The sequence below is a fragment of the Haliotis cracherodii genome, unplaced genomic scaffold (genome assembly GCF_022045235.1).
Source record: "Haliotis cracherodii isolate W230 unplaced genomic scaffold, xgHalCrac1.p SCAF_28, whole genome shotgun sequence".
Taxonomy (NCBI): Eukaryota; Metazoa; Mollusca; class Gastropoda; order Lepetellida; family Haliotidae; genus Haliotis; species Haliotis cracherodii.
Genome location: NW_027266284.1, coordinates 2,933,175 through 2,950,381, shown reverse-complemented (window position 1 = coordinate 2,950,381; position 17,207 = coordinate 2,933,175). Strand labels below are relative to the sequence as shown.

General features: G+C 43.8%; 2 protein-coding genes across 2 annotated transcripts in view; one reads left to right on the top strand and one right to left on the bottom strand.

The window, feature by feature from the left end:
• The window catches only part of LOC139473379 (calpain-7-like), a 366,786-nt gene that overhangs the window by 55,018 nt on the left and 294,561 nt on the right, over positions 1-17,207 (top strand). The gene's annotated exons all lie outside the window — the stretch shown is intronic.
• On the bottom strand, positions 4,752-15,207 carry LOC139473364 (prostatic acid phosphatase-like). Its single transcript, XM_071255907.1, has 12 exons — positions 15,116-15,207; positions 14,416-14,542; positions 13,035-13,136; positions 12,790-12,876; positions 10,616-10,768; positions 8,727-8,822; positions 8,462-8,551; positions 7,563-7,686; positions 7,042-7,127; positions 6,308-6,500; positions 5,820-5,915; positions 4,752-4,901 (listed from the first exon to the last, which is right to left on the bottom strand). The coding sequence occupies exons 1-12, from the start codon at positions 15,121-15,123 to the stop codon at positions 4,816-4,818; spliced, it is 1,248 nt and encodes a 415-aa protein (XP_071112008.1). The 5' UTR covers positions 15,124-15,207; the 3' UTR covers positions 4,752-4,815.

The following is a 17,207-nucleotide window of genomic DNA, read 5'->3' as shown; positions in this document are numbered from 1 at the left end:
AGTCAAAGGCCTTAGAATCTCCCACCAATCGTGGATAAATACTTCTGGACAAGCCATTGTAAGGTGGAGATGTAGGGTGTGCGGTTTACAATTCCTAAACAAATGCCTTAGCTTCTGGAAACTTATCAAATCAATCCGCAAAGGGTCGTTGTAGAAAATAGTGTCTAAACATGTCCATCAATGATATGTCTGCAATTATTGGCATTGCCTTTCTTACGAACTTTGCATATTATACGTTTTGATATACGTTATCAAAATGTTATTAAATATAAGAGTGACATAGAGAACTTCCCCGGGTTCATGTCTGGCAGCTTCAGCCTCTTGTTGTGTCACATCTCTGTTGAGAACCGCTTCTGTGGTCTGATGGAAGAGCGTCCGCCAAGAGAGCGAAAGGTCTGGGGTTCGATCCCAGACTGCGTCATACTATAAGAACTTGTTGTTACCCTGTCTGGCGCTCAGCATTAACGGGCAAAAACAACAACTGGTTGGCTCTGAGTCAGCATATTGTGTCTGAATGGGATATTCATGTTAAACTGCGGCATCTTATCTCAGTAGGCTAGCCCTATGAAATCGGCATTACTAGGGCAAGCACGCACGCACGCACGCACGCACACACACACACACACACACACGTTCATCGTTCATGCCATCGCTATGTAAGTTCTGTTTGTTTGTTGTTTAACGCCGCATTCAGCAATATATCAGCTATATGACGGCCGTCTGTAAATAATCGAGTCTGATCCAGACAATACAGTGATTGACATTATGAGCATCGATCCACGCAATTGGAATACGATGACTGGCATCAACCAAGTCAGCGAGCCTGACCACCCGGTCTCGCTATGTAAGTGCAATAATCTTGGACGCGGCGTTAAACACCATTTCACCTCACCTCACTGAGTCTGTTTTTTTATCCGTCATGGGTAACATCTTGTACCGGTCATCAAGGGTAACATCTAGTACAGGTCATCATGGGTAACATCTACCGCAGGTCATCATAGGTAACATCTACCACAGCTCATCATGGGTAACATCTACAGCAGGTCATTATGGGTAACATCTACCACAGGTCATCATGGGTAACATCTACCACAGGTCATCATGGGTAACATCTACCATAGGTCATCATGGGTAACATCTACCGCGGGTCATTATGGGTAACATCTACCACAGGTCATCATAGGTAACATGTACCACAGTTCATCATGGGTAACATCTACCGCAGATCATTATGGGTAACATCTACCACAGGTCATCATGGGTAACATCTACCACAGGTCATCATGGGTAACATCTACCACAGGTCATCATGGGTAACATCTACCACAGGTCATCATAGGTAACATGTACAACAGGTCATCATGGGTAACATCTACTGCAGATCATTATGGGTAACATCTACCACTCGTCATCATGGGTAACATCTACCACAGGACATCATGGGTAACATCTACCACAGGTCATCATGGGTAACATCTACCACAGCTCATCATGGGTAACATCTACCACAGCTCATCATTGGTAACATCTACCACAGGTCATCATGGGTAACATCTACCACAGGTCATCATGGGTAACATCTACCGCAGGTAATCATGGGTAACATCTACCACAGGTCATCATGGGTAACATCTACCACAGGTCATCATGGGTAACATCTACCACAGGTCATCATAGGTAACATGTACCACAGGTCATCATGGGTAACATCTACCGCAGATCATTATGGGTAACATCTACCACAGGTCATCATGGGTAACATCTACCACAGGTCATCATGGGTAACATCTACCACAGGTCATCATGGGTAACATCTACCACAGGTTATCATGGGTAACATCTACCACAGGTCATCATGGGTAACATCTACCACAGGTCATCATGGGTAACATCTACCACAGGTTATCATGGGTAACATCTACCACAGGTCATCATGGGTAACATCTACCACAGGTCATCATGGGTAACATCTACCACAGGTCATCATGGGTAACATCTAGTACCAGTCATCATGGGTAACATCTACAGCAGGTCATTATCGGTAACATCTACCACAGGTCATCATGGGTAACATCTACCACAGGTCATCATGGGTAACATCTACCACAGGTCATCGTGGGTAACATCTAGTACGAGTCTTCATGGGTAACATCTACAGCAGGTGATTATGGGTAACACCTTCGCAGGTCATCATGGGTAACATCTACAACAGGTCATCATGGGTAACATCTACCACAGCTCATCATGGGTAACATCTACCACAGGTCATCATGGGTAACATCTACCACAGGTCATCATGGGTAACATCTACCACAGATCATCATGGGTAACATCTACCACAGGTCATCATGGGTAACATCTACCGCAGGTCATTATGGGTAACATCTTTCGCAGGTCAGCATTGGTAACATCTACCACGGGTCATCATGGGTAACATCTACCACAGGTCATCATGGGTAACATCTAGTACCGGTCATCATGGGTAACATCTACCGCAGGTCATTATGGGTAACATCTTTCGCAGATCATTATGGGTAACATCTACTACATGTCATCATGGGGAAGATCTACCACAGGTCATCATGGGTAACATCTACCACAGGTCATCATGGGTAACATCTACCACAGGTCATCATGGGTAACATCTACCACAGATCATCATTGGTAACATCTACCACAGGTCATCATGGGTAACATCTACCACAGGTCATCATGGGTAACATCTACCACAGGTCATCATGGGTAACATCTACCACAGGTCATCATGGGTAACATCTAGTACCAGTCATCATGGGTAACATCTACCGCAGGTCATTATGGGTAATATCTTTCGCAGGTCAGCATGGGTAACATCTACCACAGGTCATCATGGGTAACATCTACCACAGGTCATCATGGGTAACATCTACCACAGGTCATCATGGGTAACATCTAGTACCGGTCATCATGGGTAACATCTACCGCAGGTCATTATGGGTAACATCTTTCGCAGATCATTATGGGTAACATCTACTACATGTCATCATGGGGAAGATCTACCACAGGTCATCATGGGTAACATCTACCACAGGTCATCATGGGTAACATCTACCACAGGTCATCATGGGTAACATCTACCACAGATCATCATTGGTAACATCTACCACAGGTCATCATGGGTAACATCTACCACAGGTCATCATGGGTAACATCTACCACAGGTCATCATGGGTAACATCTACCACAGGTCATCATGGGTAACATCTACCACAGGTCATCATGGGTAACATCTAGTACCAGTCATCATGGGTAACATCTACCGCAGGTCATTATGGGTAATATCTTTCGCAGGTCAGCATGGGTAACATCTACCACAGGTCATCATGGGTAACATCTACCACAGGTCATCATGGGTAACATCTACCACAGGTCATCATGGGTAACATCTAGTACCAGTCATCATGGGTAACATCTACTGCAGGTCATTATGGGTAACATCTTTCGCAGGTCAGCATGGGTAACATCTACCGCAGGTCATCATGGGTAACATCTACCACAGGTCATCATGGGTAACATCTACCACAGGTCATCATGGGTAACATCTACCACAGGTTATCATGGGTAACATCTACCACAGGTCATCATGGGTAACATCTACCACAGGTCATCATGGGTAACATCTACCACAGGTCATCATGGGTAACATCTAGTACCAGTCATCATGGGTAACATCTACCGCAGGTCATTATGGGTAACATCTTTCGCAGGTCAGCATGGGTAACATCTACCACAGGTCATCATGGGTAACATCTACCACAGGTCATCATGGGTAACATCTACCACAGGTCATCATGGGTAACATCTAGTACCAGTCATCATGGGTAACATCTACCGCAGGTCATTATGGGTAACATCTTTCGCAGGTCAGCATGGGTAACATCTACCGCAGGTCATCATGGGTAACATCTACCACAGGTCATCATGGGTAACATCTACCACAGGTCATCATGGGTAACATCTACCACAGGTTATCATGGGTAACATCTTCCACAGGTCATCATGGGTAACATCTACCACAGGTCATCATGGGTAACATCTACCACAGGTCATCATGGGTAACATCTACCACAGGTCATCATGGGTAATATCTACTGCAGGTCATTATGGGTAACATCTACTACATGTCATCATAGGTAACATCTACCACGGGTCATCATGGGTAACATCTACCACAGGTCATCATGGGTAACATCTACCACAGGTCATCATGGGTAACATCTACCACAGGTCATCATGGGTAACATCTAGTACCAGTCATCATGGGTAACATCTACAACCAGTCTGTAGCCCGCATCCCTGATCTCCGTGGGCTAGCACTATAAAATCGGCATTAGCCCGGATTAGTACAAGCACACAAGTAAACACGCACACACACGTGCATGCACGTCGCTATAGCAGTGCAGCAATCTTGAACGCCACGTTAAACCCCAATCCACTCACTTCGGGAGCTTTTATTGGACGATGTACTGACGTGCCAAAGAATACGGGGCTATGTGCACTGTGTGACGGTGTGGAAGTTGAAGATGAGTTTCATTTTGTGCTTGCATACTTTTTACTTTCAAATATATATACTTTATACAGTATAAAGTACATCTATCTATCTATCGACTATACAGAAATCTAATCTATATATAACATAAGACAGTCTGTTTCTCACTACACAGTGTACTATATGCCTTTGGCGTCCTTAATACAGAAATAATACAATATATACTGGCGCTACCACACACAGAACAGACATGGTACACAGTCCGGGAGAAGTATTTATTATCCAGGTTATATACTGTCGATGTCATCAGAGTGGGGATCAAGGGCATCAGGGCTGTCGGCGTCCTGGTCTTCCCGTCGTCCGATGATGGTGCCTGGAACACAAAGCCTCGGTTCAACAGCTACAATATACTTTGCGATATTTCATGCCTAGATCTGGGTTTATCCGTTTGTATCTGAATATGTGCGCGACACTGGTTTGGGGTTAAGTGTTACTACAATTACTATTTACGATATAAAAAAACAATGTTAAAACAAATGTATTATGAAAAAAATAATTTTAACAGGCAATAGATACAGACACAATTAGTTTGTTCATTAAACCTATTTATCAAAGATTAAATACATTTCATTTAAGAGATGCCAAATGTTACTTACAGTTTTTGACGAACATGCAAGAGAAGTTACTCTAACCTAAAGATCTATTATTATATTTGCAGTATATAAAGTTCTAAGGAACATAGTGTCGGTGACTTGACCGATGATTCCGATAGTTTCGTGCCACATATTAACTTTCATTACAGACACTAAGCATTACAATGAAGAAACTGATCGAGTAGATATCAAAACCGAGCGAAGAAACGCGAAGTTGAGTCGCAGGATAATTGCGAAACATTGCGGCCTATTCATAGCGTACATAGTCAGACAGTTTCTGCAATGATAAGTAGCATGGTCGAAAAAGAGACGTAAAGTGGAATATGACCCATACACACCTTCATTAGGATTTATTACCCTAACGGAAGAAATAAAATCAGATTTCCATTCAGTGTAAACCAGCTAGCATTTCAGATTAGAATCATGACTGGGTTCCTGTCTATCTAAATGGATAAGGTTGCTGTGCGAACCAGTTTAATTAAAATCGACGTTATTAGCGTTATGCGTGACGTTTTCAGTTACCAGAAGACGTCATGATGCGTGAAAAGACAGGCAACATACAAACTACCAACATTGTAAATAAACACTACACCAAAACACATTTCAATATCCTTCAGCATGCTCAGGCAACTGTTTACCTGTGTTAGAGGCCGCGCACTCGGCGTCCCAGTCTGTGGGAACCCTGTCTTTGGTGAGGGACACAAACTTGGTCAGCGGGCACTTGAACGTACAACCTAGACACGGGGATATTCGATTATTTTTATATATTAACGGTCATAATAATTCCGGTTCCGATGATGGCGTTTTAGCTTCTTGCCTCACACGCCAGATATTCAAAAAATAAATCGAAAGCTTTTTCAAAATCACAGTCTCGCATGTCAGTGCGCCTCACAATGTGAGAATACTGATCACTATTGGCACAGTGCGAACCAGGGGATCTGATTGCGTGGCAGAAGGCATGATCAGCACAATTGTAACTGTTACCTAGTTTAACTTCTGAATTACTGACTGTTTAATCGAGTCCATGAGTACATATTGTCGCGCAATTGACATAAACAGAGTTCTATTGTCATTCTATGAGATTTTTGTAATCAATTTCTCATTTTGAGTTAGTAAGCCGTCTCACCGGGGATGGTGAGTTGATGAGGCGGTGTGTCATCGTTTGGGTCTGTGGATGACACATTCCTGTAGTACAGCTCCACGTGGAAGACACTGGCCCTTGTCTCGTGCAGCTCCATGAGGACGGCGGATGAGTAGGGCGGGGGAAGGTGGTTGAGGGCCCGGAGAGCGCCCAGTACCGCCAACACGGTGGAGTCATGCTGCAAACGGAGTGCTTGTGTTGCGTAGTCAACTAATTGTATTATAAATCTACTGGAAGTTTTAATGCCAGTGCAAATGCAATACCATATGCCCTTGGGTTTCAACAGACTGATAAACGCCTGAGACATGTATCACTTCGGGTGTCCTCATACGTGATTTACTGTGAACTGCTATTCATATCAGCGATAACTCACTCACTATCAGTCCCTGGGAAGCCAGCAACACTACCAACAGCGGAGAACATGTTCATCTGGGTAGAATTATAAACAATCTATCATCAGTCTATGACAAGCCAGCAACACTACCAACAGCGGAGAACATGTTCATCTGGGTAGAATTATAAACAATCTATCATCAGTCTATGACAAGCCAGCAACACTACCAACAGCGGAGAACATGTTCATCTGGGTAGAATTATAAACAATCTATCATCAGTCTATGACAAGCCAGCAACACTACCAACAGCGGAGAACATGTTCATCTGGGTAGAATTATAAACAATCTATCATCAGTCTATGACAAGCCAGCAACACTACCAACAGCGGAGAACATGTTCATCTTGGTGGTGTAGTAGCTTGATCTGACTCTCTGCTGTGTCTCTTCGATCCACTTCTTCAACAGCACCCCTAGAACAGTCAAACTTCACATTTATGTCATACTGGTACACAAAATACAACATACTGCATCTGATTCTGTCATGATGGTACACAAAATACAACACACTGTATCTATTCCTGGCATGATGGTACACAAAATACAACACACTGTATCTATTTCTGTCATGATGGTACACAAAATACAACACATTGTATCTATTCCTGGCATGATGGTACACAAAATACAACACACTGTATCTGTTTCTGTCATGATGGTACACAAAATACAACACATTGTATCTATTCCTGTCATGATGGTACACAAAATACAACACACTGTATCTATTCATGTCATGATGGTACACAAAATACAACACATTGTATCTATTTCTGTCATGATGGTACACAAAATACAACACATTGTATCGATGTTGGTCAATCTTACAGACACATATAAACATCTACCTCCTTTCAGGCGGGCCACGCCACTGTCGCTGTACTTGAGGTCCAGGCTTAACGCCTCCAGCTCCCTTAGTGTCTGGAACATGGTTTCATTCACCCAGGGGGCCCAGGACACGTTATGGAGTTTCTGAAATGAACCAGTACCCCTTCCTTGGATGAATGTGTAACCTATTGTCTGTTTAACATTGCCACAAACAGGAGACCAAATCCTCCACGACCTACATCCGTCTTCATTGTTGCCATTGTATATGTATTTATTTTCTAATCCTTTGTGACTTTGGCACCGTAACCCTATAAAGAGGGGAGGTAAGTCTACAGAGAAGGGAGGTCGTATGCACCCTTAGTCCAGCAAGCGTTAGGCCAGGTGCTCCTGGGTACCACAGCCGTTATCACGATGTCTTCAGGGGGCGTTTCTTGCATAGAACTCGTGTAAACAACCTAAGCACGTAATGTCACAGATATAATGTCGGACACACCCCTACATTGAACAACTGCATATATATGCATATATATATATATATATATATATATATATATATATATATATATATATATATATATATATATATATATATATATATATATATACACACAAACATACATACATACATACATACATACATACATACATACATACATACATACATACATACATACATACATACATACATATATATATGAATATAGATACGTATAGTCAACGACAGCGTGTGGGATGCACACTCGTCTATTACTGAAATTCTTATTCAGAGTGAACTTAGTGTGCTCGTCCATTCTTCCAGGCCTACATTAATCAGTGAAATGCATAAGTATGAGAAACACTATTTGGAAACGAGAGATGTTATCTAGAATCCGATATCCATGCAAATGCGTTAACCATTTCGTTCAGTGAACAATCCTACCTCACACAGAAGGTTGTCTGCTACCACAGGGGCGTTTTGTAGGCGGAATGGAACATACCCCGTCACTCTTGTCAGGAATGTGTAAAGATCCTGGAATTTAAAGAATAATACTTAGCCTAACGTGTGCTTCTTAAAGTGCGGTTACAGGTAACGTTACAACATGTCTACATATGTAATTCTACAAAGTTCCCCTCAGGGACGTGGCCAGTGTAGGTCCCCGTCGGCCAAGTACTGTGCAGTTATTCCAGTGTCTACCAACACCCACCTTGTTCTCTCTCGCCTCCTGCATGGCCCGGGTCGACTTGTAGATTGACGTCTGCAGGTCGTTATATCTCTGGCAGTGCTTACCCATACCCAGCATCTGAAACACACCAGCGTATATACATGGCCATAGGTTCCATGGTATCGGATACAAGTGGTCAAACCCGATATGATATCATGATATCTTTGCGCCAATGTATTCTCACAGTACCCATCTCTAGTAGATATCTTTCGGACCATGTACATGTACAAGGTTGTATTATATCTTGCAGCGCCAAGTCTTGTTGGTGACCATTTAATCTTAATTGCAAATCTTCGCGCAGGCGTACAAACCATGACTATGTGGATATATCAATTATACTCAAGGGCAAAAGTTGTTGTGACGTGGATTTATATATAAAGTTTTGGATTTGAACCAGGGAAATTGTTTGACTGTGAAAAGGTTCGAAGACGCGCAATCAATAACCACGTGAGAGACCGTTCCCGAAGTGGCCGCCCACCAGGACATCCAGATTCGAAATCACGCAACTCGACACAGGTTCCAGACAGCAACATTTACAGCCTGTGCCCGACTTGGAAACAGAAACGTATCGGCAAAGATACGATGATGTGTACGCATGTCTGGTATACGAGTGAGGCGCCTAGCCAGACGGCCAATCCTGACGGCAGGACACCAACGCCCATGTCTCCAGTGGCGTAGACAACACTGGCGGGGTCAGCGGGTCGGTGGAGAAGGACCATCCTCACGGTTCCTTCTGAATCTCCAATTTGTCGACCTGGCCTGCAAGAGCCCTTGATTTGCCACCAATCGAGAGTTTCAAGAATGTAATGATCTTTGAGACGTCCTCCAAATGCAACAACGACGTTGCAGAAATTCGGGATTATCCTTCCTCAGATATGGAATGTCATTGGTCAGATGTTTTTTCGTGTAATAGGTGTCAGGCCTGCTTAGAATTGGTCTTCAACATCCTGTGCTTGTCGTAAGATGCAACTAACGGGATAGGGTGGTCAGACAATTGTGTAGATCGATGCGCATGATGTGAATCACTGGATTGTCTGGCCCAGTCTCGATTATTTACTGACCGCCGTCATATAGCTGCAATATTGCTGAGTGCGGCGTTACACAAAACACAAACAAATCAATGCACAAGGTTGAAGCACTGGCCTCTAAACCCACTCTGGTGACATGATTCATGTGCATATGGTAGGAGCTCTCCTCATACGGACTGTTGTTCGTTACCATCGCCTCAGATATTGTTCTTTTTATTTCCGTATTATATAATTCCATACACTGCAGTTCAATTGATACACCGATCCCCTTTGTGTTTTGTATGTCACAGGACGTTGTGCCTTTAAGTATTGAACAGACGGAGATACATTTCACACGTATGAATGCTATGGAAATGGCATGACTTATTTGTGATTTTGAGCTGTCTGTTCATGAAACATGGCTGCTGTATTGGCTTTTCGAGAATATAGTATGATGCTTTGACAGAAAGGTCAAAAACGTACACTAAAGACAGTCAATGATTTAGTGAAAAAAATTCAAGCAGGACATTTAAACAGAAACGTGAACGCAATTTTAGAAAGAAAGCATGCATTTTCACTTCTTGGTACGTAATTCTGGCGAATGTCTGAGCTTGCATGATGATTTGATCGTACCTTTAATCGGGTCTAAAAGTACCCAGCTTCTGCTGTGCCATCTGTTCATAGAGGATGACTGGTTTCAGTGGGGAATGCATTTTAGTGCTACCCAGTTAGTCAACATAGCATTGTTTTGTTGAATGGGTCTGGTAGTACACGATAACTTAATGGAAATGTATCACATAACTGGAAGGTGATCATGGAACAAGTGAAACATGTGATAGATGAGTTGTTATTGAGCATACATACATTGTCCTCACTTCTGGGCCTGGTGTGGACGGGGATGGGCTGCCAGGGGATGTTGCTGTTCCACACTTGGTCCCCACTTGGAGGGTACAGACCGGCCAGTGTGGAGTAGGCAGACATCAGACATCTGTTCACGTCTGAGCTCTCCACGATGATCTGGAGGCAGTGTGAACCGCAAATATTGGCATCTTCCAGCTGTGATATTAATGAATGTTTTGCGTTTTTGTGGCGCTCTGAACGCCACATACCTTTATCAATATCACAGCTGGAAGATGTTTTTATCACTGAATGGCTCAGGCTTATCAATGTGAAGGCCGATAGAGAGTGTGTTGTATACTAACGACTGGCCACCCATCTGTGCACAGGTATACGTTACTAACAATAAGGTTTCCATATACTCAGTATCTACCTCTGTGTGCAGGTCCGTGTCATGTGTCACCCATCTCTGTATGCAGGTACTTGTCATGTGTCACCCACCTCTGTGTGCAGGCACTTGTCATGTGTTACCCACCTCTGTGTGCAGGTACTCGTCATGTGTTACCCACCACTGTGTGCAGGTACTTGTCATGTGTCACCCACCTCTGTGTGCAGGTACTTGTCATGTGTTACCCATCTCTGTATGCAGGTACTTGTCATGTGTTACCCACCTCTGTGTGCAGGTACTTGTCATGTGTTACCCACCTCTGTGTGCAGGTACTTGTCATGTGTCACCCATCTCTGTGTGCATGTACTCGTCATGTGTTACCCACCTCTGTGTGCAGGTACTCGTCATGTGTCACCTACCTCTGTGTGCAGGTACTTGTCATGTGTCACCCATCTCTGTGTGCAGGTACTCGTCATGTGTCACCCACCTCTGTGTGCAGGTACTTGTCATGTGTCACCCATCTCTGTGTGCAGGTACTCGTCATGTGTTACCCACCTCTGTGTGCAGGTACTCGTCATGTGTCACCCACCTCTGTGTGCAGGTACTTGTCATGTGTTACCCACCTCTGTGTGCAGGTACTTGTCATGTGTCACCCATCTCTGTGTGCAGGTACTCGTCATGTGTTACCCACCTCTGTGTGCAGGTACTCGTCATGTGTTACCCACCTCTGTGTGCAGGTACTCGTCATGTGTCACCCACCTCTGTGTGCAGGTACTCGTCATGTGTCACCCACCTCTGTGTGCAGGTACTTGTCATGTGTTACCCACCTCTGTGTGCAGGTACTTGTCATGTGTCACCCATCTCTGTGTGCAGGTACTCGTCATGTGTTACCCACCTCTGTGTGCAGGTACTTGTCATGTGTCACTCACCTCTGTGTGCAGGTACTCGTCATGTGTCACCCACCTCTGTGTGCAGGTACTTGTCATGTGTTACCCACCTCTGTGTGCAGGTACTTGTCATGTGTCACCCATCTCTGTGTGCAGGTACTCGTCATGTGTCACCCACCTCTGTGTGCAGGTCCGTGTCATGTGCCACCCACCTCTGTGTGCAGGTACTCGTCATGTGTCACCCACCTCTGTGTGCAGGTACTCGTCATGTGTTACCCACCTCTGTATGCAGGTACTTGTCATGTGTCACCCACCTCTGTGTGCAGGCACTTGTCATGTGTCACCCACCTCTGTGTGCAGGTACTCGTCATGTGTCACCCACCTCTGTGTGCAGGTACTCGTCATGTGTCACCCACCTCTGTGTGCAGGTACTTGTCATGTGTCACCCATCTCTGTATGCAGGTACTTGTCATGTGTCACCCACCTCTGTGTGCAGGCACTTGTCATGTGTCACCCACCTCTGTGTGCAGGTACTTGTCATGTGTCACCCATCTCTGTATGCAGGTACTTGTCATGTGTTACCCACCTCTGTGTGCAGGTACTTGTCATGTGTTACCCACCTCTGTGTGCAGGTACTTGTCATGTGTCACCCATCTCTGTGTGCAGGTACTCGTCATGTGTCACCCACCTTTGTGTGCAGGTACTTGTCATGTGTTACCCACCTCTGTGTGCAGGTACTTGTCATGTGTCACCCATCTCTGTGTGCAGGTACTCGTCATGTGTCACCCACCTCTGTGTGCAGGTACTTGTCATGTGTCACCCACCTCTGTGTGCAGGTACTTGTCATGTGTCACCCACCTCTGTGTGCAGGTACCTGTCATGTGTCACCCACCTCTGTGTGCAGGTACTTGACATGTGTCACCCACCTCTGTGTGCAGGTACTCGTCACTGAGGAAACCGGAGTAGCGCCGGCGAAGGAACCGTCCAAGAGAATATTCCTGTTCCATTCCTATCTGAAACAGCACATTTGATGCGGGGCTTTTCAACATGATATGTGTTTCTCATACTTTGAAGACTCGTTTGAGTGTTGACGTGTTTGTTTTACAGTTTCTTTGCGAGTTTAAAAGTAAAGGGGAGTCTCTCTCTTTATAGACAGGTCTCGAGAACTTACTGTGGTCAGCCAGCCTAGTCCATTCGGCCATACGTTCTTCCTGTAGTTGTTGGGGTTACTCGGATAGGTGGCGTAAGGACTTCGGTCACCATGACGATATAACTGAATTTTGTGTTTAATAATTATTTACCCCGACAATGGTATGTATCCACTAAGAAATGCACTCTATGCAAATAGTCTTGTTGAGGGTGAGGCGATATATACAGAACCGCAAAAGAAACGTCACCATGGATAGATATATGAGAAACCATATTTGTCTAAACACTGTAAACATACTTTGAGATATATAACACAGATGAAACTTGGAAACACTGATCATTAAGGTTGAAATTAAAGTGTCAAATGTCTTAAAGTGAAACACAACACTGGTCTCTGAGAAAATGCCATCACAAGTCAGTGTCCGCCATGTGCATTGATGAGAAATAGAAATGTGCCTATTATGTACCGTGAATATGATTCCTTATCACAGCATGGTATTAGTCAGTGGGAGATAAAGCTATGTCCACAGAGACAAAACGTGGACATTAAACAGGTGTTCAAGTGCTATGACTGTCAATTCTTTATTCATGTACATGTGTAGGTACACTATTTGGTCAGGAGAGGACACCGCTGGTCATCGTTGACGGAAACATGACAGCTCAGCACTAATGTGTCGCTGGTGTGTCCCCATGGTCTGTCGAGGAGTTTCCGCAGCAAAGCGATCTTGAAGATGCTGACGATCCTGACGTCGGGTGGTGTCCTTTGATCTTCCACTTCGTGGTCGGTCATCTGTAGTGTTGGTGGTCTGGTACCGTTGCTGGAGCCTGTTTATGGTCTGTACGTGGACTTGAAATGCATTGGCTACTTGCCGGGCGGTTTGTCCAGCTTGCAATCGTCCAAGGGCTTGGTGTCGCTGATTTTTTATCAATCTTGACATGTGGTAGCAATGCAATTGTTATCCAATCTGGTCGGGTTTTATAGGGCAAGAAATGGTGGAACGCATGTGCATTTCAATTTGCACGGAACTCACGTGCATCGGGTTATCATGGCCGTTGCCGTGATGCGTTTGGGCAATCAGTTTTAGTGTCACCTGCTTTGTTTTTTCATCATCAAATTTAATTTTTCCGGACAAGGTAATGTTAAATTTTAGAAACTTTGACAAAAAATACCAAGATATTTAAATGACAACTTTTCATGCAATGTTACTTGGGGGGACGTTTCTTTTGCGGTTCAGTATATTTTGAAGTTAGTTATAGATCCCTCAAACCCCCAAAAGCTGTTAGTTCAGGTTTAGGTTGAAACAACAAACACCATTACAAACACAATATAAATATTCAATTATGGTTATTCTGAAACCGAAGGCTTTTGCCACCAGATGTTATATTGAAAGAAAGCGCCCTACCAGGTTGACCAGTCGCAGTGTACTCGGGGCCCCGGACCCCTCACTGCACCCACCACAGACAAGGTAAGCAATGCCAAGCACAAGACTCCACATGCCTGGAATGGAGGCCGGGCCAAGTTGTGTGTATCTCGGTAAATGGAAATAGAAATGTGCCTATTATGTACCGTGAATATGATTCCTTATCACAGCATGGTATTAGTCAGTGGGAGATAAAGCTATGTCCACAGAGACAAAACGTGGACATTAAACAGGTGTTCAATGCTATGACTGTCAATTCTTTATTCATGTACATGTGTAGGTACACTATTTGGTCCACCATTAACATTTATAGGCTTAGTGTTTGGAGTCTAACATTCATAGCATGGTATATAAACGTTACAACATTTCTAATAACAGTTTCATTGTTTACCGCCATAAGCATATTGAATTTAGCAAGAGTAGGATGTACAAAATACTTCTGTGGTAAATACTGGAGACGAAGTTCATCATAAGCGTTACAAATTAACAGCTGTTCAAAGAAGTGATATGAAGGATTTAACGTAATCTCAAAAAAAGAATGATTTCTTCTTTAATCTGGTCTATGGTGGTACAAATATACCTAGTTATCTCTACAAATTCGTTCGATCCCATTTGGCATTCGTCAACTTTAAACGTTGAACGACTACAGAATAAATCAGATGACAGTGACATATGTGCCTACCTGTCCATTTGACCTGCCAGTAAATAAGGATGTTCCTCTCTGTAGTCCCCGTGGATTGTGTACCTGCACTGAGACTGTGACAGTCGAGAATATCTTGCGCATGCGTGCATGTCCTGTACATTGACCGCCGTGTGTTGTGTTTGACCGCCTGTTATTTCAGTGTATATATCTAATCAAATACACATTATTAATCTCCTCAGAATATGGAATAGGGTTTTATCATAACACGACAGCCAGTATTTCCAACATTCTACCCTTTAATTAATTAATATTAGATTTACAAATTATTGATGTAGACTGTACTCTTGATTAACGTATGATAATCTATTGCAAATCTTCAACTCTTATTTAATATGTTATCGGAAATGTCAGCAATGAGTAAACGCTTTAATTTATTTATTCATATATTCGAATGTCGAATGGTTCAATTTTTAACATAAACGATAAAAATAATCAGATCTACACACAATATATAGATAATCGATTTCTGAATGACAAAATGTTTTCAGTGTAAATGTGATTTCGTTTTGATGTTTTAAATAGTTTTCATTATGACTTGTTCACGGTGCATGTCTTAATTATCAAATAGTTTTATCGGTGACATACCTATTTAGTAATAATTACTTTGTTTCGTATCCTTAGTGAGAAAAAGAATTTGTTAAAGAAAATCTTGTCTAAGAGCAAAACGAATGCATTCTTGTGGTTCACAATCATAAACTGTATATGTTCCTTCCAAGCTGAAGTTAACCTTGCCACTCCTCCCCCCCTATTCTACCCCGGATCTTCACGGGTTGATGTATTTCAAGGACTGGCCGTACAAGTATATTTTGAGCAAAGGCCTAAGTAAGGCAGCCGAGTGTGAAGTGTGAAATGGTACAAATACACCAAGTTATCTCTATAAATTCGTTCGATCCCATTTGCCATTTGTCAACTTTAAACGTTGAACGACTACAGAATAAATCAGATGACAGTGACATATGTGCCCACCTGACTGACTTACTCTTAGGTGTTTGTGCGTCAAAAAACTGACGCCCAAAAGAAACTTTACCAACTGAAAATATAAATTTCAGACAAAGTATAATTTTTTTTCCGATGGAATCCATCTAAAACACATAACCTAAATACAACAATAGTGTATGCAGAAAATGTTAATCGTCTGTAACATGTTTGCGAGATAACACGCGAAAAAGTGAAAAACACGTGCACGTGCAAATGCACGTGCGGGTAAGGGTATAAAACGATTGCAACGGCAAGTCAGACATCCACAGTGATAAAAAAAACACAAAAGAAATGCCACGACTCACAGTCGAACAACGTGAACGAGCCTTGGGTATGGTACAGATGGGAGCCACCCACGCCCATATTGCACAAACCTTCGGTTGCTCCCGTGTTGCCGTTACCAACTTGATGCAACGTTACAGACAGACAGGGCAGACCGCTGACAGGCCAAGAACAGGCAGACCCAGGGTGACAACGCCCCATGATGACCGGTACTTGCATACCTTGCACCTCCGATATCGCTTCCTGACAGTGAGTCATCGGCGACAAATGCCTTAGGTCACAGGATTAGTCGACAGACAGTGGCCAGGAGACTCACGGCTCATGGAATCAGGGCTTTTAGACCATACAGAGGACAGCTATTGACAGCGCAACATCGTCGTCTGCGATTGAGATGGGCCCGGACTGTACGACGTTGGCAACGACGTGACTGGCAGAGGGTTGTCTTCACTGACGAAAGTCGATTCTGTATGTTTAGGGCTGATGGAAGACAACGTGTTTACCGCCGAAGGGGTGAACGAACCGCGGCATGTTGCGTGCAGGAGGTCGTACCATATGGTGGAGGGAGTGTCATGGTGTGGGGAGGGATCTGTGGGCAAGACAGGACACCGCTGGTCATCGTTGACGGAAACATGACAGCTCAGCGTTACATGGATAACATTCTTCGTCCAGTTGTCCTACCATTTCTCCAACAGCAGCCACGTGGTGTCATTTATCAGCATGACAACGCTAGAGCCCATACAGCCAGAATTGTCGCTAACTTCCTCGCAGCCAACAACGTCAACGTCCTGCCGTGGCCTGAACGCTCACCTGA